The sequence below is a fragment of the Manihot esculenta genome, chromosome 9 (assembly GCF_001659605.2).
Source record: "Manihot esculenta cultivar AM560-2 chromosome 9, M.esculenta_v8, whole genome shotgun sequence".
Lineage (NCBI taxonomy): Eukaryota > Viridiplantae > Streptophyta > Magnoliopsida > Malpighiales > Euphorbiaceae > Manihot > Manihot esculenta.
The window spans coordinates 31,582,730-31,610,083 of record NC_035169.2 but is presented as its reverse complement, the minus strand read 5'-3'; the positions used below and the strand labels follow the sequence as shown (position 1 = coordinate 31,610,083).

The 27,354-nt window shown below is 30.1% G+C and overlaps 3 protein-coding genes and 2 non-coding genes across 5 annotated transcripts; 1 reads left to right on the top strand and 4 right to left on the bottom strand.

The window, feature by feature from the left end:
• The first annotated feature begins 943 nt into the window (after positions 1–943).
• LOC110623043 lies at positions 944–12,102 on the top strand. The gene is made up of 24 exons (XM_021767879.2): positions 944–1,484; positions 1,809–1,880; positions 2,178–2,221; positions 2,297–2,408; positions 2,553–2,624; positions 3,219–3,281; positions 3,397–3,474; positions 3,576–3,668; positions 3,791–3,910; positions 4,220–4,306; positions 4,444–4,653; positions 4,736–4,783; positions 5,364–5,618; positions 6,267–6,346; positions 6,418–6,662; positions 8,054–8,122; positions 8,206–8,270; positions 8,384–8,553; positions 9,025–9,103; positions 9,712–9,967; positions 10,309–10,354; positions 10,815–10,923; positions 11,601–11,663; positions 11,815–12,102. Exons 1-24 carry the CDS (start codon positions 1,131–1,133, stop codon positions 11,893–11,895), a joined length of 2,871 nt encoding a protein of 956 aa, XP_021623571.1. The 5' UTR covers positions 944–1,130; the 3' UTR covers positions 11,896–12,102.
• Positions 12,103–14,737: 2,635 nt separating this feature from the next.
• On the bottom strand, positions 14,738–15,424 carry LOC110623703 (wound-induced protein 1). The gene has a single exon (XM_021768722.2). It carries the CDS (start codon positions 15,361–15,363, stop codon positions 14,884–14,886), a length of 480 nt encoding a protein of 159 aa, XP_021624414.1. The 5' UTR covers positions 15,364–15,424; the 3' UTR covers positions 14,738–14,883.
• A 4,335-nt stretch (positions 15,425–19,759) lies between these two features.
• TRNAY-GUA lies at positions 19,760–19,851 on the bottom strand. The gene is given in 2 exon segments: positions 19,760–19,795; positions 19,815–19,851. It is a non-coding gene; the product is annotated as a tRNA-Tyr (tRNA).
• Positions 19,852–21,035: 1,184 nt separating this feature from the next.
• Positions 21,036–21,127, bottom strand: TRNAY-GUA. The gene is given in 2 exon segments: positions 21,036–21,071; positions 21,091–21,127. It is a non-coding gene; the product is annotated as a tRNA-Tyr (tRNA).
• A 3,357-nt stretch (positions 21,128–24,484) lies between these two features.
• LOC110622422 (short-chain dehydrogenase reductase 2a) lies at positions 24,485–25,687 on the bottom strand. The gene is made up of 2 exons (XM_021766916.2): positions 25,532–25,687; positions 24,485–25,443 (listed from the first exon to the last, which is right to left on the bottom strand). Exons 1-2 carry the CDS (start codon positions 25,612–25,614, stop codon positions 24,618–24,620), a joined length of 909 nt encoding a protein of 302 aa, XP_021622608.1. The 5' UTR covers positions 25,615–25,687; the 3' UTR covers positions 24,485–24,617.
• Positions 25,688–27,354: the final 1,667 nt, after the last annotated feature.

The window sequence follows — 27,354 nt, the reverse complement described above, 5'->3', positions numbered from 1 at the left end:
AAAAACTATTTTACTAATTAAATAGAATTTTAGAGACTATATTATAATTTATTATTAATTTTTTTAAATTTGATTTATTATTTTAACTATAATCATGGTAAATTGAAAAAATTACTAATATTTTAAAAAAAATTTATTTAATAGTCTGAAAAATAATAAAAAAAATAGATATTATTTTTCTTTAAATATTTTCTGGAGAGAAAACGGAAATGTGAGAGAAAAAATATGTAAAAAAAATATAAGAATATAAAACAATATATTTGCTCTTGTTTATCAAACACAAGGAAGAAAAATAAAGGATGAAAAAAAAAACTTTTCTTTCTTTTATTTTCTATCCTCTCTCACCATATGTCCAAAATAGTGTAAGTCTTGATTCCAATAAACACTTTCAACTCTCTATCCATTTAACTATACTTTAAGAAAATTATTAAAATACCTCATATAACAAAGATATTTTAATACTTTTCAATAGATGAAATGTTAATGATGATAAAGATTGAGGCATTAAATAGTTATTTATTTAAATATATTATAATATACTTATAAGATGAATAAAAGAATTCAAATATTTATTCATTTAAAAATATTTTAATTATTTTTTAAAAATACAAAAGATAAATAATGACATTTGAGACGTTTTTGGAAGTGATCTTGTATTTTAAAAAATATCATTTCTGTGAAACTGCCATGTGTGTATATATATTTTTGGCAACTTTTTGGAAAATTGTACAATAAATTAGAGTATCAACGTTGCATAATGATGTTATTCACGATTTATATTTTAACACGCGAATAAAATTATTAAATGGATTAGTAATTATTCATTTTTAATTGAATCATTTAATATATTTTAATAAAGTTTTGTTTATTTATAGCGTGCACAATTCACTAGGGAATAACTATACAATGAGCAAACAAAGAGAGAACAACGTTCATAACGGCCAATAAAATGGAGAACAAACACGCACTTGAGAACTGCTACTCTAGCTGCTCTGCCGTCCGAAACAATATATTTTTCAATTGACAGCTCAAACGGGACAAAATAAATGCTCTCTCACTTCTCTACTCTATTCCTTCTCCATTATTGAGAACAATTTCATCTGTGCTTCTCCTCTCCTTTTCTCCTTTCTATGGATTCCCTTGCTTTCTCTTCTAAGCTCCACTTTCTTCGTGGCGGCATCCGGCTGTACGACACCGTTGGATGGAAATCGAGCTTTGCTCCGCGGATGTCTTTTTCTGATTCTCCGAACTCGTTGGAAATGATTTGGATGTTGAATGTTTCTTCTTCTTGTTTGAAGACGCGGTGTTTTGGAGTTGGAGTTCCACGCTCCACAATAGAGGTGGTGGATGATCGAGTTGTTGAGGATGAGGAGAAGCAGCAGGAGGCCGGTAGGGTTCTCAGAGTTGGTCTAATATGTGGAGGTCCCTCTGCAGAGCGTGGGATTTCTCTTAACTCTGCTAGATCAGTTCTTGATCACATTCAGGTACTATATCTGTAATTATGCATTTATGGAGTTGAATGATTTTGGCCACACCTCAACACCTAAATTTTTTTTTTAAAGAAAATTTCTTTTAAATACTTAAATTTTTAAAAAAATTACTTTTAAACGTTTAAATTTAAAAAAAAAAAAAAAAAAAACCTTCTAAACAATATATTTGACCAAACACATTTTTTTAAAGTTTAATTCTCTATTACGTCGTAATTAAAGATGATTAAAGTAGAGACTATGCATTTAGTCTTCTTTTGTTTCTTTTTTTTTTTTAAAAAAAACAAATATATATTTTTTAATTTTTCAAATTTGTGTCAGGGTGAAGATTTGCATGTGAGCTGCTACTATATAGACTATGAACTCAATGCCTATGCTATATCCTCTGCTCAGGTTTGTATAACACAGTTGTCTGTGAATTCTTATATCGGCAAACATAGTGCAGTTGGAGTTGCTGAATAGAACTATCATTTGAGATTTTTTTAATTGTTGCCAAAAATTTAGCATTGCTTCATATGTTGTGTTTTTTGTTTTAGTTGATCAGCAACGCTTTGAATGGCTGAAGCATCCACGTTTCTTTCCCATAGATTCCAAAATTATGTATATGAATATTTTCTTAAGGATGCTCTTAAGTTGATGATACGCCAAAATTGGTTTTGTTCTCACTTCTTTCTGTCATTTATTTTTCAGCTATACTCAAATACTCCTGCAGATTTTGATTTTAAACTTGAAAGGTAAGCTATACTTCTGAACTTTCTAATAAATTGAAAATTGAAAGCGTTGAGGTGACTAATTTTCTGTTTTTGCAGCCTTGCCCTGGGATTTTCATCTCTGTCTGAATTCGCAGAACATCTTGCTGCCTCTGTGGACATAGTATTCCCTGTGATTCATGGTCGATTTGGTGAAGATGGTGGCATCCAGGTGAAGTATTGAATAATATCTTCATCGATAGCAGATGCACACATTATTTTTATATATGAAGTTATATATTATTTTTCTCTGCTCAAAGTTCGACTTGATAAAGTTTTAGATGATATTTATTCTTACACGTATTGTCTTATGCAGGAGCTGTTGGAAAAGTACAACATTCCATTTGTCGGCACAGGATCAAAAGAGTGTCGTCAAGCATTTGACAAGGTAAAAGAGGAAACTTTCTTTTCAATATTGTAAACGTGGTGTTGTTTCTCATTTGAATTTTGACACGTTTTTAGTCTGGGGCCTAAACTAGAATGTGAAATTGGAATAACTTAGTTTTATTACTTGTACTACTTTGTTTCATATTGCAATGATATGAATCATGTGAAGCTTTTTGAACACAGTGCTTGAACAGATTGATGAGGTGGTATATCCAAATATGAACACCGATATACATGGTTTAGTATTTTGAAAAATGAAAATTTTCAACAAGGTTTCCTTTTCTTTCTTGAGGTTTTAAATGATGATAACATCAAGTGTGGTCCAATTAGTATTGGATAACAATATGGTACGCACAAGTTGTGTAGCATTTGGAAGAGATACATAACATGTCATACTTCATCTTCATCATATTTAATTGACTGGCATGTTCCTTTTTGCTTAATGGTTGATGAATATTAGACCACTAATACAGAAGGAAACATTTACATGCTCATAGCTTATGGCGTTATGCACACTTCACTGTACTGGCTAGTGGCCACCTCTTCTGCAATTGCAAGATATTTCTAACCTTTTCTATCATTAAATTATTGGCAGCATTATGCATCCTTGGAGCTTAGCAAGCAAGGGTTCATAACTGTACCTAGTTTTTTAGTGAAGGTATTTTTCCAACTATTCGATGGCTTTTTTTGGCACAGTTATTAATTGGATAACTATGCATATTGTATCTGTAAATCTTATGAATGGATCATCTAACACTGGAAATGGCATTTAGGGAAGCAAAACGGACGAATCTGAATTATCTAAGTGGTTTGCAAGCAACCAATTGGACCCTAACTCAGGGAAAGTTGTGGTAAGAACAATTTATTGTGCCTATTTAAGAAGTATGGCGAACACTTATTTTGGGATGGTCCAGACTCCAAGACCTTAAACATTATCTTTGTATTTTTGCAGGTGAAACCAGCTGTAGCAGGATCAAGTATTGGTGTAACAGTTGCTTATGGTGTTGCTGATTCTCTTAAAAAAGCAAATGATTTAATTCTGGAGGTAATTCACTTTCAAACTGCAGCAGTGTTACTTGTGAACCACAGAAGAGTTGGTATATCAGACTTAAAATTGTGGTTGGAAGATTCAACTAACATAATTTTATGTTCTTCAATGTCTGAAAGGGGGTTGACGATAAAGTCCTTGTTGAAATATTCCTTGAGGGAGGAAGTGAGTTTACAGCCATTGTATTTGATGTGGGATCTGGCTTTGATTGTCATCCTGTTGTTCTACTGCCAACTGAGGTAAATGCCCATTAGCTTTTGACATCATTTCACTTCACAGTTTCTTTCTTTTGAGAAGGCCAGTTTAGAACTCAAAGGCGATAAAAGGTAGAATGCACTGCAATTTAGAATGATATTTCGTTTATCCATGATATGTCAGAGAGTGCATGATTCAATTTGAAATACTGCTTTTAACATACTGTTGTTGAGTTATATTAAATTCTTCTAAAAGTGCCTTTATTAGTGCTCTTGCAAGGTTTAGATGAATATGCAATAAACTTACATAGCTTAACAAAGGATTTGGTTCCAGTAATGACATGTGATGTTCAGGTGGAACTTCAATTTCATGGCAATGTTGATGTAAGGGAAAAGGATGCAATTTTCAATTACAGAAGAAAGTACCTTCCAACACAACAGGTAGAAAAGCAGTGAATTGGATATTTTGCATCACAATTATTTTATTTAAATGTGTTAAGTATAAAATATTCCATTCTTTAATCTGTATTGCCTCTATTTGTTATTTTTTCCTGAGAAAATTCTTGTTTTCTTCCCAGGTAGCTTATCATACTCCGCCTCGTTTTCCTGTAGATGTAATTAGAAAGATTCGAGAAGGAGCATCTTTATTATTCCAACGGCTTCACCTTCGTGATTTTGCTCGAATAGATGGATGGTTTTTGCCCCCTTCCAGTAATGTGTTTTTGACTTCAGATGGGAAATTTGGAAGGACTGATTTTGGTCCAGTACTCTTCACTGACATTAACCTGGTAGGTAATTGTCCATCCTTTGAGGACTGTGGCCATGCATCCTTCTTCGGCATGCCATATTGATTTTTCGTTCTATTTTCAGATCAGTGGAATGGAGCAGACCAGCTTTTTATTTCAACAAGCTTCAAAGGTACGCTTCATAATATTTTCTGCTATGGCCTTGAACTGAAAGTTGTCAACTAGATCCAACTTGTGTGGTTCACAATCATTTTAGGTGTATAATGTCTAAAATTTAGTGATATACCTTCTTTTTGCATGTGCGGGTTGGGGGTGCCCAGGTGGGTAGAAGTTTAGAGCATCGTTGTTTGAATCTATCATTTTCATCAAATCATTATCCTCCAACTATTAGGTGGCGTCTAGTATTGTTTCATGTCATTGGCAATATTGAGTTGCATGCTGCTTGAGGATGGAACTTAGCTGCAACAGTTTGATTTTTTTTTTTTATCAGGTGACACTATTTGAATTGAGGTAGGCATACGGCAGAAAGTGCATTATGATTATCATTATTATTTTGCAGCACATTATAGAGTACAAATAGTTTGAACTTTAGAATTCAATGCTTCCTAAACATTTTGCTAGCTGATTAATTATGCCCCACATTTTTTTTTCTGTTCAACATATTCCATAATTTTTTGTTCTATTTTTTCTTTGGCCATGCTTCATCTGTTTCTGAACCGCTATTTTTCTCACAAAGTTCCTTTACTCTCAAGGTTGGATTCTCTCATTCTAATATTCTACGGAGTATCATCCATCATGCTTGCTTGAGGTTTCCCAATCTTGTTTCGAAGAATAGTATATCTAATCACTTGCCAAGAAGATCAAAATCCTTTCAGGAAACTGAAACATTCAGGAAACGTGAAGGCACTCGCAAAGTTTTTGTTATTTTTGGAGGGGACACTTCAGAGCGGCAAGTATCCCTTATGAGCGGAACAAATGTATGGCTTAACTTGCAAGCCTTTAACGATGTAAGTTCAGGAGATATTTGTTATTAAATTGTTTAGATTGCATACATTTGGAAGTGTATCAATTGTATGTGAATGCTGGTGATGTGAGGAGATATACTTTTTCTTTTAGAGAAAATGGAATGTTAATCTTATGTTTACAAATAATAACAAACAAAGTGTGCTGACTTTGAAATACGATGCTATTGCTTTACATTCATATTTAATGTTGTGAAGAATTGGAGGTACAATGGTACAAGTACAACTGTAACTATATTCATTGCCAATAGCTAAAATGTCTTGTTGATGAATGAGGCTGTTGATTTTATTATTTCATTTTCAGAATGGAAGCTAGCCATATAGCATTGACCGGATGAACTGAATCAAAATTTCAAATGCCTCCTCTGTTCCAGAACTCTCTAAATATTATTCCTTAGAACTAGGAAAGAAAAGAGACATGAAATGGAAAAAGAAACCGTATTTCCATGCTCAAAAAGTATATGCACTTGTTTTGTATATCAACACTTAGCCTGCAACCAAGTTTGTCCTATACTTCTTCATGGCTACTATGCTATGGCCCAACGTCTACTATTTCAATTTGCTTGGCATCTTGGTTTCTACTCAAGTGTTAGTGTTCATATTGATCGTGTCTATGGTTTGCATTTTCTGCAGCTTGATGTAACTCCTTGTTTGCTTGCCCCATCAAATGGCAGTTCTTCTGATGCTAGTTCTAGAGCAGTTTGGTCATTGCCGTAAGTCATATCTTATATTTCTCTATTTTGGTGTTTTTAAAGCCTAGAAAATAATAATTTTTTGAATGCAGTTACTCTCTTGTGCTGAGACACACAACAGAAGAAGTTCTCGATGCTTGCATAGAGGCAATTGAACCAGCTCGGGCTGCATTGACATCTCACTTGCGCAACCAAGTGACAAATGATCTCATGGAAGGTTTGAAAAAGCATAGTTGGTTTAAAGGGTTTGATATTGCTGATGATCTACCTACAAGATTTTCATTGGAGGAGTGGATTAAACTTGCCAAGGAAGTTGAAGCAACAGTTTTCATTGCAGGTCCTATTTTTCAGATATTTGTAATGTGTTTTTTTTTTTCAGTCAAATGTTGCATATTTCTTTCTCATTAGAGTAAAATGGCATAATTTTGTCATATTTGATTTATGTGTTGGTGTTTATTGAAATCATAATTTTTGGCATGAATCTAACCAATAAAAGCTTCTCTGTGGATATTGTTATCATGGTAAATTATTTTGTTACAGCATGATATCTTACTTATTGCATATGTTTTTCATTTCGCAGCAAAAGTCATGTTTACAGGTCTTCGTTTTTCATTCTGGAAACTATAACAGAACATGAAAAGGTACAAAAGATTGTTAAATTTGGGCCAGACCTAACTCAACCCTAAAGCTAGCTCAAGGGGGAGGAGTGCCTGTGGCCTATATAAGGGGCACATTACCCCTTTCCACAACAGATGTGGGAATCAACACACCCCTTACGCCCAGAATTTTACTGGTGTGTGGACATATTTATGGGAGCCCAACATCGGCTCTGATACCATGTTAAATTTGGGTTAGACCTAACTCACCCCAAAAGCTGGTTCAAGAGGGAGGAGTGCCTATGGCCCATATAAGGGGCATATTATCCCTTTCCACAACCGATGTGGGATTCAACAAAGATAAATACATGCATATGCATTAAATCTTTATCTTCGCAGCTTATTTTCTAATGGATATTGCCATTTGACATTTCTAAGGGAAAGTGTTGTAATTCAACTGTTTAGAGTATGGCAAGTGGATTCTTTGTCAAGCAACAAAGTAAACTTATTACTTGCTTTTGATTGTGCTTGATATTAGTGAAATAGGGGATTAGAAATTGGTCACTACATGATGCTGATCAAACTGAAGTATGGAATTGGGAAGGGAATTTATTGGATAGTTTTACCTTTCTGCATTTCTTTTACAAGCATTGGCTACCACAGTGAACCAGCAACTAAGATGTTGCCAATCCAAGAATATTGCTACTCGCTAGATGTAAGCTCTTTTATTTTGTTTTTCATGGATGAATGAAAATTACTGCGCTCCCTAATGTTGATGATGGTTTTATCATTTAATAAAAAGCATATCTTCAAAACTTGTATACTTCTTAGTTAAAATGACAGAGAAACATAGAGCGTGCAGGTAGGTTATTCATTCAAAGAGATCTTTCTCGAATATAGTTACATGTTTTCGTTTGATCTTCTGACCAATCAGAATTAAGAAAGAACTTTATTGATTTTTTGCATTAATTCTTGTAATTATTAGATCTTCTATCTGGTTTACTTGGTAGTAGCCCCCTGCATATTTTATTTGTTGATAGAATATTTAGGGTCACATGCTTAAGGTTAGAGCAAATCCTTTTTCTTATTTTTTTATGTACTCTATATTGACATTAATTAATCTTTGCAATAGTGCATGGAGGCATAGGTGAAGATGGTACACTTCAATCTTTGCTGGAGGCCGAAGGTGTTCCTTATACAGGTTTATTCTAATTTACTTGGCAGACAAACAATCAAACTGTTCTAAAGTTTAATTGTTAATGGTCCTCCTATTTTCAAATAAAGGTCCTGGTGTAGCAGCTTCAAAGACTTGCATGGACAAAGTTGCAACATCTCTGGCTCTTAGGAATGTATGCTAACAAAATTAATTTATTGTATTTCCTTTTGTCGTCTATGATCTGAATCAACTTTTTCATTTTTCCTTTTTGGTATGACAAGTCTCATCATCTGTGGAAATGAACAGCTTGCAGATCAGGGAGTTCTTACCATAAATAAAGAAGTGTGCAAAAAGGAGGATTTGCTAAATAAGCCTGCACTTGAGTTTTGGAATAATTTGACCTCAACCCTTCAGTGTGAAACTTTATGTGTTAAACCAGCAAGGGATGGATGCTCAACTGGTGTTGCAAGATTATGGTCAGTTTATTCATGTTTTATTATCAAATGTCTTTGTGCTTCATTTATTGCATTTGGATGGAGGGATTTGATAATACGTTGGTTTTATTTGATTAAGTTTATGTTAGATTCCTGTATGTAAATAAGAACTTTTTGAGGGTGAATTTTGAAAAGCATATGAAAAGATGTAATTTATTGCACTTCAAGTAGGCTTTCATTTATGTGCACGAAACTATCTTCATGCATGAATGTACTAAATCTAAGAGTGCACATCTTCTAGTCAACAAGTTAAACTTCATGTCCGATTTCCGTCATTTGAAATTTTTCTGTCCAAACGTGGCATGTTTTTATTTGTTTTGAAAGGTGCTGTGCTTTTGGATATTGAAATGTTCCTTGAGACTTCATGTGCAAAACTGATATCATCTATATTATCTACAATGCTTGATATTTCTCATTGTATTGCTGATTCTGCTTATTTGATTGTACATCTAGTTGTGCCGATGACCTTGTGGTGTATGCCAAAGCATTGAGGGACTGCCTTCTTCGGATACCACCCGATAGCTTGTCAAAGGTATATGGTTAAACATTTTGTTTAAAAGTTTCATAGATATTTCTTGGTTCAAATCAAATGAGATTTTTTTTTATGAATTTTATGTTTGATGGACAGACTGTTGGGAAATTATAACTTGCTAAATGCCAATCTAGAAAATCAGAAATGATAACCAGATGGCAATTATGAAAGTAAATTGATGTGGGTGCCATCTTTAATAAGATAAATGAGCTTTTATATACATGTGAAATATGCATGGACCAATGGATGCTTATTTGGAGATGCATCTGATAACTGTCTCAAAGAAAATTTGCTACTGGAGACTGTTAAGTCCAGTTAAAAGTAGCTAGCTTTTACTTTTAGATCTTTAGCACTAACTAATTATAAGTTAACCTATTTTCAAATAAATATATTGATAAAAAACCTATTGCAATCTTCCCCATTCTTGGATCTAAATTTTTATCCTCTGCGTTGATGAATGCCATAAAAGCAATTTAACTTCCTGACTGAATAGTCCATATGTTTATGTTCATTAGCTCCTAAACTTTGTCCTTATTTTTTTCTTGTCTACTGTGCATAATTGATAACCTAATAACACTCCTACATCTTTTCTGTGGAGTAATATCCAGGCACATGGAATGATTGAGATGCCCAGCCCTCCTCCAGAGCTCTTGATCTTTGAACCTTTCATTGAGACTGATGAAATTGTTTTTTCATCTAAATCTGTCAGTGAAACTGCACATTGCTTAATGTGGAAAGGACACAGCCGGTGGGTGGAAATAACAGTTGGTGTTATAGGAAAATGTGGATCTATGCACTCACTGAGTCCTAGTATTACTGTAAAAGAATCGGGTGCTATTTTATCACTTGAAGAGAAATTTCAAGGTATGTCTTTGCTCGCTGCAAGTTATACCTTTAGAGTTTAGACAGAGGTGGAATGTAATTTCATCTGCGGTGCTTTTTTGTTTTACATGCAGTCTATGAGTCATTAGAATGACTAGTTGACTGCATTACTTTTTGACATAGTGGTTTTGAGAAAATTTGTTGTGAGTAATGAAATAATGGATAGATGATGTGAGATTTGATTAAATGTAGCAAGAAGAAAAAACAATGATTACAGTTAAGTTTTTGGCAATGCTTAATGTCAAGGTTAAGTTACTATATTATATCTATCGAAAATAGTTTTATGGTGTCTTAATGCATATATTATTTGTCATATTTGACAGGTGGAACTGGCATCAATCTTACTCCGCCACCTACATCAATTGTTAGGTTTGCTTTGGAAACTTTATTACAAAAATGACAAACCTTTCTCTTCATTGCTTTCACTTTCTAATATCTTATTCATTAAAATGGAATTTGTTCAATTTTTGCATGTAAGTTGCTGCTTTTAAAATTTGGTTGAAGGGGATTCGTGTTTGGTGGTGCTTGTATCTTTTACTTGCTGTGAATCATATTATGCGGAATCCACTAATGATCAACACATCGACTCCATCTTTTAGAAAAATACTACATTGCACAAAGATGAATTTTGGTATCATATACAGCACCATTTGATCCAGATCTCTTAATAGTATTTTGGCCTTGTAGAAAAATTTGGACATTATTATTTCCAATAAAACAGGCGTTCATGGATAAATTCCTCCCCATGTCTTTCTTCATTATATTTATTAATTATGATTTCTTATTTGATCTTCAATTTTATTAATTTAATGTGTTGTTCTTGAATCAGTAATGAGGCTTTGGAGAATTGTAAACATCATATTGAACTGATTGCAAACACTCTGCAATTAGAAGGATTTTCACGAATCGATGCTTTTCTTAACGTTGATAGTGGAGAGGTATGTTAATCATTAAATGACATTATTGGATCTGCCTGAATTTGTCTCAAGTTGTGAACACGAGAAGATTTTTATGTTGTTGTTAGTATGCCCATTTGGCTTGTCTGAACTAGATAGAAAAACAGGCTGCAAGTTTTAAAATGTAGAACTTTTTTAAAATGCCAAGCAACAAGAAGGAAACAAGGTTTGGCAATAGTGTACCTGTAATATCTGGGCTAAAACCAGTCTAAATACCTTTTTGACCCTTTACACCTAGCTAAGATGGTTAATCCAAGTAATGTAGTACGTTTTAAGCTATATATATATTTTCACATAACTTGGTAACTTCTCAATGTGGGATGCTTTAATACCTTACTCTTCCCATGTAGTTAGCCTATTGAGAAAGGATCTTTAACCCTTCCTTTAGTATAATTCATTTTGCAAGAAAATAATTCAAATGAATTATTGCAAAATCATGAATGATTTCAACTTCTTTTAAAATGAAAATTTTTAAGTTAAAAAAAATTGAATTCTTCCATTCTAAACAAGAAATTTATTATAAAAGAAATCAATTAAATTGAATTCTTGCAAAACTGGTGATTCTAAATGAAGGGTAAATGATATAATATCACTATGACTCAATTTAAGATTCAAGCACTTAAATTATTAATTTTTTATTAAAAAATTTTCCTTTGCAGGTCTTGGTTATAGAGGTCAATACTGTCCCTGGAATGACTCCTTCCACTGTCCTGGTTCATCAGGTAGCTATGGCACTCCAAATTCATATTGTACAGCACATACATATGCTGGAGTATTTGATGGGAATTGGGCGTTTGTGTTCAGTGTTGCATGAGCTAATGGAATCAGTGTAATAAACTCATTCCTAACGAGCGATTACCTTGCTTGGTGCAGGCACTAGCAGAGCAACCTCCAATGTATCCTCACCGATTCTTTCGCAAATTGCTTGATTTGGCATTGGAGAGAAGTAAATAGAATTTTGTTATATTCTATTGTCTCCTTACTTTGGAAGGACTGCGTGTGTAGTTTGTGGTACTGTAGAATTGCAGGATGCAGAACTTGGTTTGCCCCCTCCACCCTACAGTTAGTGAAAATAAAAATGTTGGGAAATTCTCAGATAAATTTGCAGTCATGTGTTCTCCCATTGGATTACTTGAAGATGCTTTTTCTCATGTGATCTTATGCAGTTGGGATACGTATTAAAAGAAGGGACTAAAACAGGAAAATAGCTTTCTAAAAATAGAAAATAAAAATGAAAAAAATTGGAGAATATCTATCAAAAAAACAAAGTTTCAAGACCACTATATATAAGGATGAAAAAGCTAGATGTCGACTTTAATTATGAAATTAATATAATAAAAAATGAAAAAATGGAGAGAAAAACAATTTAAATTTTATTATTAAAAGATAGAGATATACAAACATTTATGTTTTTTTTCTTTTTCATTTTTTCAGCTCTCCTGATACTCTTTGTCAGCAAATATTCTCTGCACTCTATCTATTTTAACAGTAACTACTTTTTTTTTAACAAATAATTTAAAATTTATTAGTTCAATTAATTTAAATTTCTGTCAATTTAAAATCCAATTCAGAATTTATCGTGAGAGGTGTGAGAAAAGAATTGAAATGTAATAATATCAATTATATAATATCCATATAGAAAAAAAAATGCTGTATTAAAATAGCGATAAATTTTCTGTTTGTATTAATTGAAATCTGACTTTGTATATTATTCTGCTGTAAATAAATTTGATCTTAAAATTATATAATAATAAAAACAACAATATCAGTAGCCATTTTTATATCTGGATTATTTAAAATTATCTTTTTCAGGTTTATTTAAAATTATCTTTTTCATAGGCAAAAGAGAGTGTTTTACGATTTATCAACTACTCAACTAACTACAAGACAAATTCTCAACTTTGGCTGAGAATAGTCTTTTTTTCTCTTTTTTTTTTTTAAACTAACACATCGCATAAAAAAAGTTTCTTTCAAAAAAATCTCATACACAAAAATGCATCTCACATTAGTTTAGTAGCACTAGAATAATCATGGTAATAACAATGATTAAAACATATAGATCCTTTGATGCAATTTAGTCTGTAAATTGGTTGGGGGCATAATCGCAGCAAGATTATAAATTTGGAGTTAATAGAGACTAAACTATTTATTTTTAAAAATCAAGAAATATAAGTATTAATTTTGACATAAATTAATGATTAAAAAATATATATCTAAAGTAATTTTGGTTATTTATTATAAGATAATAAAAATTTAAATGGAGAGATTTCCTATTAAATTTTAAAAATGGAGTGATATATCTGTTAATTTTAATATAGTTGAAGTAATTTTTCCTAAATTTAAACCTACTTGGAAAGCTTGGCAGTGGATGTAAAAGTAAATTTCTGGGTCACTAAATTTTATGATCGGTCACGATTAGGGATGTAAACGGGTAGGGTACCCGCAAAATTGAGAGTACCCAAACCCGAACCCGATTATATATACAATTTCCGAACCCGTCCTAAATCCGTTTAATATTTTAATTTTACTATCCGAACCCGTCTCAAACCCGTTTAATAATACCCGCACAATACCCGAACCCGATACAAACCAGCAACTCAGCAAATAATTTTTTTAATTCAATTCAATGACAAAACCAAATAAACTATCTAACAGTTGCACAACCCAGTAGGAGGAGAAATGTTCAATGACAAGAACCAGCAACTCAGCAATCCAGCAAATAATGATTTATAATCAAATAATTAGATTAATTGTCCATAAATTTTAAAAATTAACAGTATTATATTAATCAAATAGCAAATAATTAAATTTTTTAACATATCCAAATAATCAGATTAATAGTTCATAAATTATAAAATTCTTTAAGAACATACACATAAAAGATCTTGAAACCTGAAGAGAGTTCTAGTCAAAGCAGATGTCGCCGATTGAGGAGAGAAGGGTTGTCTCTAGCGTCAGTGAAGTGCGGGGAGAGAAGCGTAAATCGAAAAGAGTAGATTTCACCCGACTGGGGAGAGAGAAGGAGATATCGTCGACGCCGACCGGGCAGAGAGAAGAGTTGTCTTCAACTGGAAAGTCGGAGATGTTGCCGCTGGAGAGAGAGAATGAGATATTGCTGACGGGGGAGAGAGAAGATTTATCGTCGACTGGGGTCGACTGGGGAGAGAAAGGAGACGTCGCCGGTGACGACTGGGCTGCCGGCAGTCGTCAGTAAAGTAGGGGAGAGGCGTGACTGAGAACTATGGGAAGGGAAGCGAGGGAGAGAGAGACATAGACTAAGAGAGAAAGAGTAAAATGAAAAAATAAATTAGGGATTATGGTTAGTTTTGTTAGTATAGTTAATCGGATTCGGGTAACGGGTATCCGATCACCTAATCCCGAACCCTACCCGAATCCGAGACGGGTAAAATTTTTCAAACCCGAATCCGCCCAAATCCGTTTTGTAAAAACCCAAATCCGTCCTAATAGGGTTTGGGCGGATCGGGTACCCGTGAAAACCCGCCCGCCTGCCATCCCTAGTCACGATCTTAAGTTTGTAACTAATAATAATAATAATAGTAATTTAGATGGACAAGTGCTAAGAGAATATAGAGAAAGAAGGAACCTCTTCCCCTGTTTGTAAAAAGTAATATGAGGTATATTCTATTGCTAAGGAAAGATTTCATAGTACTATATTTTATAAATAGACATATATTCTTTTGATAAGAATATATTTTTCTAGGATATATTATATTGTATTTTTTTATTCGCATGCTTAATTCAAATTATTTGAAGAATATTGTTAAAAGAGTAGCCGTTAAGTGTTAAAAAAAATTTTAAAATGCATTTTTCTTGACCGACTACTACACGTTCAACCACATATACATATAAAATATACTATACAAATTTCCATTTTCATCACAGTTTTACAGGTAATTAACCCAGCAACCATGCACAGGCTCTCTAAATAGCCAGAAGTAGGCCAGGCAGCGAACGGCTGAAAAGATCTCTGGGTTGGCTTTGCCACAAGGTGGGGCGGCGCCTCCCTATCCCAGTTTCCCAGCGACTTGGGCTAATTCCCTTCACCGTGAGCCATGTGTTAAAATACTCTCTAAAGTGTGTAATAACACCATCTTCCAAGGTCCATACGTGAACCCAATACACTTGTGCACCTTCCCATCCCTCTGCAATCACACATTCCCCAATAACCTCTATGCTTCTTGGCTCGAACCTGAACTCATTGTGGCTCGACTTGCCGGTCAGCACCCTCATCATGTGTTGACACCGTGGAGGTCCATGGAACCACCACTCCAGGTCACTTGATAGAAACTTAGCCACTTCATCCATGTGACCTTGTGCTATTGCCTTGTATAATACATCGATGATAATCTTGTTCTGCATTTCTGGGTTGTTGTTACCGGATTCCGGCACCGGAGATTCCATCTTTGAAGGTATGATTTGAGAGAGTTACTGTAGTGCAACTGTGCTTGGTGTTAGCCCTCAATATTTTTGGACATCTTCTGGCTGATAAAGGCTACCTATTTATAGCAAAATTTTGGAGAGGCATACGTGTGATTGTGGGGTATCTTCCAATATTTGTGGTGATAGAGATTGGATTATTTCTATGATGTGGTAGATCCAACGGTCTGTGTTCTCCTAAGAATTTGGTGCATTAATATGAAATTCTAAAATGACTAATTTACCCTTCAAATTTGTCATGATTTGGAGGTTCAATCTAAATATTTGATGGAATCTTTCTTTTTTACCGTTTTTCTCTAGGTACATTAATTCCATAATTATGTAAATTTTGTACTTTTCTCCTAATTTTAATATTAATTTTCTTATTTATCCAAAGATATTTATTTAAAAAATATTAATTTTTTTGAGTTTTTTTTCTTAAATCTTTTTGATTGGTATATAGAGATGGAATATTTATTAAAATATTTAATTTCGTTAGAATGTGTTATATTATTGAAATTGACAATAAAATAAAAATAAAAGATTAAAGAATGAAAAGTCCAGGTGACCAAAACTGAACCCCACAAATACTAGGCATTTTCTGGCACATAGTTGTAAATAAAAAAGGTGAGTAGACCAGAAAATGAAAGATTGAGAAAGGTCATCCGTAGCATATTAATGGTAGTCTGTCGGTGTATATGAATAAATTTATACTAAACATATTTAACCTTACTGTATAGTTTAATAATCTTTTTACCTTATTTTTAATCCTACTATATAGTTTAATAGCAAAATTAATTTTTATTTTTATAATTTATTTTATTTAGATTTTTTATTTGCTTCAATTTATTGTTAAATTATTGTTATTTGGCTTGTTGTATGGTAAATTTTATTAAGTTTAGTATGATTGGTTTTATTTTGAAAGTTTACTTATAAATTATGATTTATTTAATAAATTAATATATGAAATCGAATTAAATTACATTCTTTCACAGCGGTTAGCAAAGTGAAAACAAAAATTCAATAGGTGATTGGTTTTAAAATACAATCATAGTATATAATAATTCAATAATGTTTTTTTTTTCTATGATTATCAAAAACAAAATAAAAATAATTTTAATTAAATTCATATATATTTTTTTAAGGATTAAATAAGTCCAATTTGTAAAATACTAAATAATATATTGAGAAGGATCTAGAAATTTAAATAAGGAGTGCCTAATTTCAATTTTTTAGCAAAATATTTAATTTTATATATTTTTTGAAAAAAAAATTATTAATATAAATATTAAAGATAAAATTTTTAAATTGAAAGTCAAAATTAATTGGAGAAAATTTTTATAAATAAAATTTTACAAGTTGACTGAATTTTTTTTTTTTAATTTTTTTTAATTTGAATGATTTAATCTATTATCCACATAAATACTATTTAATTTTATCTATATTTATTATTTATTTTTAAAAAGTTAATTCAACTCATAATTTATTAAATTTATTTTTTAAAAAATTTATATTTTTATATTTAAATAATTTATGAAAATATTAAATAATTTAACCATTATTAATATCATTTTTTTTCTAAAAATTTAAAATTTATTTTTTCCAAAAATTTAAAATTTAATATATAATTTCATTTGTATAAATAAAAAATAAATACAAATAGTTATTATTAATTATTATTAAAAAGTTATTATAAAAAATAAATATGAATAATTTAATTTATAAATATTTTTGAAAAAAAATATTAGTATATTTAAAGTTTGAATATCAAAAATTAAAAGTAATTTTTTTAAATTGAAATAAAATGAAATAATTTATCATTATAAAAATAATATTTAGTATTGTAATTTTATTTATTACTTGCTAAAAAATGAATTAAAATTATTTTTATTAAGTAAAACTACAAAAATTTAATCGAATTTCTTTTTGAAAATAATAAATTATAGTACCAATCGAGAAATTTTAATTAGTAGCACCGTTGTTTATATAGTTTGTCGGATCCGCAGAGGGAGTAGCTGATGCTAGTCAAGTAGATTGGCCAGGCTGGCCGAATCTTTGACCGTTTGACTCATGTCGTCGTTTTCTCAAGGGAACCGGGGACGGTAGCTGCCTTGTCCCTTTCCACGTGCGGCTTTAAATTGAATTCCCCAACCCTACTCCTCTTAATAAGCTTGTTAATAGTCATGAACTAAAACTCCAATTTTTCTTTTAATTAATTTTAATTGAGACTCAAATTTAGACTCTATTTTTTATTTTTTATTTTACTAAAAAATTTAAATAAATTATTATAAACTCACATTAATTTTTAATTTTTTTAAATTAAAAACTTGACTTTTTTTATTTTGACCAATAAAAATAATAGATAAGAAATTAATTAAATTAAAATTTTAATTACAAAGGACGGGTTAAGGATTTTTTACACTTTAAAAAGTACTTATCTTTTTGAAAATAAAAAATAAAACTTTAAATTAAATTTTTAAATAATTCAATTCGATAATTTTTTTTAAATTTAAATTGGATATTGTTGAATTTTAAATTTTATTTTAGAGTTAATTGTATTAAAATAAATAAATAAAAAGACAATGTGCATAATGGAGTAGATGTAGAGCCCATGCATTTAAGGACCCAGTTGGATACAACCACAAGCCGATCTACTCAAACAACAGCCTCACAAAAACCACAGAATAATTTGAGTGTACATTGAACTGAAAATGAACAGAGCCGCCTCATAAATGGATGAGAAGCATGCCCAATCTCGGCTTCACCAATCTTCCTCGCTCATGGAATCAATGATAAGTCATTTTCACCTACCCTCTACTGGCTCGACAAGACATATTTAAAAGTCTTCTTATGATTAGAATTAAAATTTTCAAAATGCCTAAAAAATAGAAAAGAGATAAGTCCTCAGTGATGATTGTATGCATTAATGGCCTAAATCTCTCCCTCCATTTTTCAGCCACTGAATCCATTTCTATCTCTTTGATACGTCTTCTTGTCAGTTGGAGATGGATCATTTTCATTCATCATTGTCCTCTTTTTTCTCTTTTATTGTCAGATTTTGTTGAAGGTTAGATTTCAAATGATTTTATTTTATTTTATACTTTTTACTTTTGAATAGTTAAGTATTTAATGTGAAAAATATATTTTTTCTTAAACAAACATAAATTTAATAATAAAATAATATTTCTAAGAAGTATAATTTATTTTTTTAAACGATGTTTTAAAATATAAAAAATTAAATTTATATCAATCGTATAAGTTTAACGAAAATGTTTCACTCATTTTATTCATTCTTAAATAAATATAAATTTAATAATAAAATAATATTTCTAGGAAGTATAATTTATTTTTTTTACAATGTTTTGAAATATAAAAAATTAAATTTATATTAATCCTGTAAGTTTGAACAAAGATGTTTCACTCATTTTATTTTCTTTTTTTTGCCTATTAGTGACACCTAATCTATTTATCTGTCACTCAAATTTATATGTATGAATGCGTCAGAATCTCTTTACATACCAAATAGCCATTTAACTCTCCCAACACGCATGTGGATAAGACTGTAAAGTGATTAAATTAATTATTATTTCTCACGTCACATCACCGGATTGAATTACTTTTCATTAGATTTGAGCTTGCTGTGAATTCAGTATGCTTTGCGCGTCTGGATCTGAATTTAAACTGCTGAGTCAGCCTTCAAACTAGTTTAATAGATTTTGGATCAATATTCTTTTTTTTAAATTCGGTCTCGTTTTAAGTGGGAGAAATCTAATGATCATCGGTTAAAAATTAATTAATTTTATTTTTATTTATTAAATTTTTGAATAGTAATCGCTAAATTTTTTTTCCTTTTATATAAATCATTTCGGCACAGTTGTTCCCAAAACAACTGCAACATGATGAAATCACGTTTTCTTCATGGCCGAAATTACAACTTTATTTATCTATTTATTATAAATTTGTTTCTAAGTCAATTTCTTCATGACAGGATTAACACCATGTTCTTGCAATACATTTGACAAACTTAAAAAAATATTCACTTAATTTTTTTTAATTCTTAAACATTAATCCATATTAGAATTTACACCTCAATTGTCTTGATATAACGTCAGAACATTAACGTTTACATTCGATTAAAAAAGTCAGAAATATTAATATTACGTTTATTAAAAAATATTTTAGATTATTATATTATATTTAAAAAACACAATCCCCCAACGACAATTAATTTCGTAGTTTTTTCTGCTTTCTCTTTTAGAAAGATAAATCAAATATTCATTTTAAAAAAGAAAAAAAGAAAAACAATGTTATATATTTTATTTTTTCTGGCCTTGTTATATATTTTATTTTTTCCCCAAGGCCAGAAAAAAAAAAAAGAAATTCCGACCTGCCGGATTCGAACCAGCGACCTAAGGATAATCTGAGGCATAAGCCAACTACAGTCCTCCGCTCTACCAACTGAGCTAAGGTCGGTATCTGACAAGTTCGAACAACTTTAATTAATTAATTATTTTTGTTTTCCCCCCCGAAGTTCTTCATCCTTCGTTGAAATCAATTCAATAAGGAAAAGGCCAAATGCACACATTTGGTCTCAAATCTTTTCATGAGAGTAAATTTTATTCTCTCAATTTTATTTGTATTTATTTACTTTTTTTAAAAAATTTTAAATAATTTAATGTCATATCACACTTATTAAATATATGTATTGTATCATAATATTGATTTATTTATTATTTATTGACAAAAAATATTTATACTTGTACGAAATTTCCTATAAGTATATAATCGACAAGTGACTAGCTTCTTCGACATTGATGTATGTGGATACCATATAGGTTTCTAGTATGTATATACGTATACATTCAAGGCCTAAGAAGAATTTACATTCAAAAAACCCATCATCAACAAATGAAAAATTAAGGCCCAAAAGTTCAAAAGGCGTACATATAAGAGCCCAAAAAATAACAAAAATCCTAGCTACGGACCATTGTTGCAAGAACGGCCACCGCTGACCATCTATGTTTGGAAGCAGTGCTTCACGGATAAAGAAAACAATTTGATGCGCAAGATCATTCCATAATTCTTTCTACAAAGCCAAACAAGGACCTCAGAATAAAGGAAAAATTATCATGAGATGACCAATAGGATAGGTGGAAGGCAAAGCTCGAATTGGTTTTTATTTTAGTTTTTTTTTTTAAATGAAAAATTTTTGAAATCTCAATTTAATTGATTTTTTAAAAATAATTCTCTTACTTTTAGTCGTTAAGTTTGTAATTCTGTTACTAAGTGATAATATTATAATGTAAAATTTTATAAATCAAAATATAGAAGTCCTAATTTCCTTTGACTACTTTTAAATTTTTAAAATTATAATAATTTTTTTGAATCAATTTAAAATTATAATAATTAAATTCTTCAAAAGAAAATTTCAAAAATATAAATATAATACTAAATTATAATAACGGTATTATTATATTTATATGCTATGCAATTTTATCCGAAAAAGAAAATTTTCGAAATTCAAAATACAGTTAGCCAACTACACAGGTTTTTAAATATATTTATATTGACCGTGTCATTTCTTGAAGAGAAAAATTGCTATCGGGGAAGGAAAAAAATATACAACAACACATATAAGAAATTTTTTGTAAAAAATCTCCGACCTGCCGGATTCGAACCAGCGACCTAAGGATTAGCTGAGGCAATTGCCAACTACAGTCCTCCGCTCTACCAACTGAGCTAAGGTCGGCTGATGTTTGATGTTGAATATTAAAAACTTAATACGTAAATAATTCACAGATTATGTCAGACTAGACAATAATTACATATCTAAAATAGGAAAACAATATGAAATGAAATGGTAAAAGTTTTTTAACTCAAAAATTAAAAGAATTATTATGGGTACTAATCTTTAATCATTTTAGTTGTTTTAGTTAAATTAATCTAATTGGAACATAAAACCTATGTATATATTAAATGAAATTTAAAAAAAAATAAAAACTTTGAGTTAAAATGGTTGAATTTGAATTTTTTGTTATAACTATATGATAACATGTTGCTTGCTATGATTCCTGAGTTTATACTGTCTTTGTCAGAATTTCCCATTTAGCGTGCCTTGTATTGGAGAGGTTTAATGAACTGGTTTAGTTAGATAATCTCCTACTAATTTTTTCTTAATTGTCAATCAAATTTTAACTTACTATTTATCCCTTAAAAGATTTACAACAAGAAACATTTTTTTATATTAGATTCTCTGCTATTTAAGTGCCATATTCATTTTGACTAATTCAAAACCTGTCTTGCTGAATGAAATGGAATCTATGAGGGGAGTCTAATTAGTAGAGAGTCTGACATATTCATAAGTTATTTGAAATTTAAATAAAAATTTAATTAAATTTGATTTATTTTTTAAACAAGTTAATTTTAATTTCAATTTTTAGCGTCGTTTAGTAAATGAGTAGAATTTAAATTTTATAGTATTTAACTCGTTAAATCTCATAAATTCAGTTTATTTTTAAATTTATAAATAAATTTATAATTTAATTTATTAAGTAAATTCGTAAACGAACTCATTAACTAAGTTAATCTCGATGTCATAACAAAATTAAAATCAAATCAAGTTCAAAACTTCCAATGTCATAACAGAATTAAAATCAAATCAAGTTCGAAACTTCCAATATTGAGTTCAGCTCAATTTCATTATACTTTTTGAACTTATAAAAATTCAGGTTATTAAAATTTAAGAATTATTTTTTATAGATTTTACAAGTTTACTCATGTAAACTTATTTAATTGTAAAATTATTTAGTTTTAAATTTAATTAATTTTAAATTAAAATTTATTATAATTATAAATAAATTAAATTATTATTAAATTATTTGAAATTAAATTCGATAAAAGTTAAACTTGTTCTACATAATTTGCGTAATGCATTAAATCTAAATTTATTAATATTTAATTTGAATTTAAAATAAATAAAAATTTAATTTTAAAAAAATTTTAATAAATTAAATTTTAATTTTTTAAAATTCAGTTCCACAGAATTCATTTGCAACTTTATGTTTAAGAATTTGGTTTGCATGGGATTAATAAAATAAATATAGATATAAATATAATTTGGCATAGTATCTAATTTTTTTAGGCCTAGTATTATACTAGCCCTAGTATATACCAGTAATTTATACTATATACCCTAATGTTATGTTACGGACAGTTGGTCCCAAATGCTTGGGTTGGAATTCTGCAGTGCTTATATATAAATATATAATAGGCAAGTGGCTACCTCGACATGGATCTCCGTGGACACCGTACTGGTTTCAATAAACAAGAGACAGACTTACAACTCATGGTTCGCGATGGATGTTTGAATTTCTGACAGCCCTGTAAAGGATTCTACTTTAATTTGTTGAATTCCAAGGTTTGGTTGAGCTGTCCCTAACTACCTTTTCATGTATGTTGAATGCACGCCAGCTCTCTCCACACTCAGATTCTGGAAATCCAGGGCTTTCTGAGTTTCCAGTTAAGGGTTTTCACTATTATATTCATGCAACAACTCTTCAAACCACAGTTAATGGGAAATAATTTAATTCGGATTTTTAGCAATTTTTCTGATTATCTGTCATGTTTACGTGTATATATTTAGAATGAATTTATATTAAATTAATGCAATCAAAAAATATTTTAATAATTATTGAGTTTTTTTATACATGAGAGTAAAGTCAGATTTTGAAAAAGGTACTAACTTTTGAGGTCTTACTCAAACGGATCGGTCTAAGACCACGGATTCCAATATAACAATGTAAAGTTTAGTCCAGAGTAGGAAAGCAGATCAAATCATTTTGTAATTTTATTCGTATGTTTGCTGAAAAAAATTAAATTGATTGTCTAGTGTAAAAAAAAATTTTGATACATCCATACATATGGATTCGAATGACAAAACATAAGTGATATTATAATAGAAAAATAATTATATAAATAAAAAAAATATTTTTCTCCTACTAAATTTATATAACTATTATGAATTTTATTTATTGAATTTCTGAAAATGATATCGGAAGAAGAATTTTGTGGAAAGTAAATTAGAAAATGCAATAAAAGGACAAGAGATAGGTCTAGTCAACGTAATCTTATTCAACATTATAGGTGTATTCTAAAGTCAGAAAGCTAAAAAACAACTTGACGATTTACAAAATCATGATTTAATTTTTTTTAAATAAAATATTTTAATTAAAAAAATTATATATTTTTATTTTAAATAAAAAATTGTCAAATATAGTTTACCAATTCATTTAATTATGATAGGCAAATCAAAACAAAATTAAAAGTAAAATAGAGAAACCTCTAATTCATTCTACCCCATGTCCTTAATTATAAAAGCTAAAATAAATAATTTAAATCTAAAAGAAAACCAGACTGGCTCACTGGCCAAGTCTAACCTAATCCACAGTCTGTCTGCCCTAGCATTTGTGGCAAGTAACATTCCAGGCTGTCTTTAATTGACTTTCCCTTCAAATTCCAAGAAGCCATGACTTGTATAGAGCATTAGAGATATTAATGCAAGTGGCTCCCTTCTATATTGAAGTTGAGGAGGTCACGAGCATGACAGCTTCGATTTTGATATCATCCACAATCAAATCATAAAGTCGAGCTAAAATAATATTTATTTTGTCATATAATATTTATTTAATTTTTTAATTATATTCATTTTAAATATATTAAATTTTTTAAAAATATCTCTTTATATTTAATAAATTTTTTATATATTAATAATAACAATTAAATATAATTTAGCAAAATGCCTGATACAATCCGCTATAAATCAGTAATTAGCTGTGAATTATCAGATATTAATACATAACTTCTGCCAAACGCCACTGCGAGGGGAAAAGGAACCTAAGAAAATTCAACAAGCAGCCTCTATGACTAATCGAATGACACATCTATACATTTCATGACTGCTACAGAAATTAGAAGTGATTTTTGTTGGCTATATGCATGTTTCTTTACATCATTGTCACATTCTGTGTCCCAGCCACTTCCAAGAATTTGGCAATTTTTCTTAAAGACATTAGAACACAAAATCCTCATTTGGCCTAAATAAAATATCTATATAAAATTGAAAGAGCTATAATTAATAGAGGAATAATTTTACACTAGATGCCTGTTCTAACGAATGCAAAGCTAGAAAAGGAAAAGTAAAAAAAAAATCCTAAAAAAAAGGGAAAAATGGCAAATTGTATTTACAGACCAACACAATTTCTTGAAGTGGTAATTCCACCATCCACAACGAGGTTATGGCCGCTGACATACTTGGATTCATCACTGGCAAGATAAAGAGCGGCCTCAGCTATATCTTTAGTCCTTAGAGTTGAACCTTTTAAGTTAGCTAGTGATCTCACGAACTCTTCCATCTTCTCCACTTGTTGCTCACACGGCAGCCCAAAATTCATGCAGTCTTCTTCTTCATCGCTACTGGTTCTCCACGCATTGATGAGCATATCTGTGGCCACCCCAAATGGAGATATGCAATTGACTCTAATCCCATATCTCCCAAGCTCACAAGCTGTGTTCTTTGTGAGCCCAACAATGGCGTGCTTGGAAGCTGTGTACGCATGAGGACCAAGACCTCCCATCACCCCAGCTACACTAGCTGTTGAAATAATGCATCCAACTCCTCTAGGAATCATTACTCGAGCTGCGTGCTTGATCCCTAAAGCCATCCCTTTAACATTTACACGCATCACCTTATCAAATTCATCCCCATCGAAATCAAGAATGCTCTTGTGCTTTGATTGGTTTCCAAGAACCCCAGCATTGTTGAAAAGAATGTCGAGCCGGCCATAATGAGAAACTGTGGAGTTTATCAAGTTCTCAATATCTTCTTCCTGGCTAACATCACAGTGGACGAATATCACAGAAGGAGATAAAGAGTTGGCTAGAATGATTCCCCGTGTATCCTCAACGTCTGCAATCACTACTTTGGCACCATGTCTGGCAAATAGCCGTACTGTTGCCTCTCCAATTCCTCTGGCACCGCCTGTTACTATAGCAATCTTCCCTTCCAACCTGCATCAATTTACTTGCGTGAGTAATCGTTGCGAGTGTATAGAGAATGGTAAGATAAATCAAGAGAAGTTAAACTATGGAGAAGTACCTTCTAGGAGAGGGAGGATTGTTTTCCGGTCCGAGGACATGAATGCCGTGAAGGGTCTTCTCTGGCATCACTTGACCAGGCATGGCGAAGGGAGCAAGCGAAAGAGAGAGAGAGAAAGTGAAGGGAGGAAATTGGTGTTGAAGAGTGTAGGAAGAGGCTTTATAGGGCAAAATAATATTTTGTGTTATTAAGCTGTTAATAAATAATAGTAATTATATAAATTAATATAATAAAATTATTTTTTAATATTATAATAATATAATATATTATTATAATTTAATGGTAAATGTATTTAAGTAAATTTTAGAAGTTTTAAATTTTATTTTTTTTAATTTTCAATTTAAAAAAAATATATACTAGGTAAATAATTGAATATGTAATTTCAAGGTAACTTCCTCAAACCATTTCAAAAAAAAAAAAAAGGTAACTTCCTCAAAATGTTCCCTATCCCACTTTTTCTGTAAATAATTGAAGATGTTTCCTTCAAACTTGCAAATTTTATTTGACCAATGAATCTAATCTGCTCTCGCAGATTCGATCCAACCATTTTGTCAATTTGCTAATATATGTTAAAATTTATTGGTCCAATCAGTACAGATGATTTTTTTTTCCAAGTCTTCCTTGGAAAGCAATACAGTGTATATATTAAATATGAATTTTCAGTAACAATGGTCATAACTTGGAATTCCAGCCTGCAATTTCTCTCGCCTAACAATATTCTATATTGACTATTTTTTCTGATTATACCTAATTAGGTTGAAATTAAAAAAAAAAAAAAAAAGATGTTAGGGTTGCACTTGCACCACCTTCTTCTTTTTATAATCTAATTGATTAGAAAAGCTTGAAATAAAATTATAGATAAATCAATGGTCTCTGCAACTTTTAGAATATTTAATTTCACATTAAGAAATGGTCTCTGCAACTTTTAGAATGTTTAATTTCACATTAAGAATATTCAGTTTAATTCAATTTGTTATTTTTTTATTTAAATTGAGTTAAAAGCTTCAATTTAAATTCAATTAATCTATAAAAATTTTTAGCTAAAGATTTTTATTTATTTTTAAATGAAGAAATCAAGCTTATAAAAAATTATTAAAAAGCTCAATTTCTTTATTTTCGTGCTGATTTCTTAGTTTTTTAATTTCACTTAAAAATTAAAAAGACATAATTATAAAAAAATTACGTAATTTTTTTAAAATATAGTTAAATATTATTAATAAATTACAATTTATTTTTTAATATTTAGTAAACTCTATATTTTAATTACTATATTTTTAAATTTTTTTCTACAAGTTTCTTTTATTAATAAAATAATTCCTCAATTTAAACTTCACAGTTTTTAAGTAAAGTTAAAATCTTATATTTTTATAAATTGATTCTTTGAATATTATAATTATTAATAAATTTTTATATTTATAAATTAATTTTTTTATTAAATTTTAATATTTTATATGTAAAAAATAATAAAATAAAAATATGTTATTTTCTTTTGATAAATTATTGAGAAGATAAAAATTAGAATGAGAAAGAATCTTTTTAGCTCAAATTTAAATGCATATTGTTATCAAGATTCTTAATTTAATTTTTATTTTATTAATTTATTACTAAATATAATTATTAAATTGAATAAACCTGCAAGGTTAATTTTTAAAAAATATAAATATTTATTTATAAATAATTATAATATCTAGAAATCAATTTATAAAAATATATAGATAAATTATGATTAAAAAATTAAATTATAAAAATATTGAGATGAATTATAACTAAAATAACTATTTTATTATAAAACAAAATTTTATAATTAAATTTATAAATATATA

Bases quoted from the DNA above. Each gene is read 5' to 3' on its own strand.
- LOC110623043 (XM_021767879.2), top strand. From the start codon at position 1,131: ATGGATTCCCTTGCTTTCTCTTCTAAGCTCCACTTTCTTCGTGGCGGC. The intron at 2,409-2,552 runs GTGAAGTATTGA...TGTCTTATGCAG, and splicing joins GTGAAGATGGTGGCATCCAG to GAGCTGTTGGAAAAGTACAA. The intron at 4,307-4,443 runs GTAGAAAAGCAG...TTTTCTTCCCAG, and splicing joins AGTACCTTCCAACACAACAG to GTAGCTTATCATACTCCGCC.
- LOC110623703 (XM_021768722.2), bottom strand. From the start codon at position 15,363: ATGGAATCTCCGGTGCCGGAATCCGGTAACAACAACCCAGAAATGCAG.
- LOC110622422 (XM_021766916.2), bottom strand. From the start codon at position 25,614: ATGCCTGGTCAAGTGATGCCAGAGAAGACCCTTCACGGCATTCATGTC. The intron at 25,444-25,531 runs GTACTTCTCCAT...AAATTGATGCAG, and splicing joins AATCCTCCCTCTCCTAGAAG to GTTGGAAGGGAAGATTGCTA.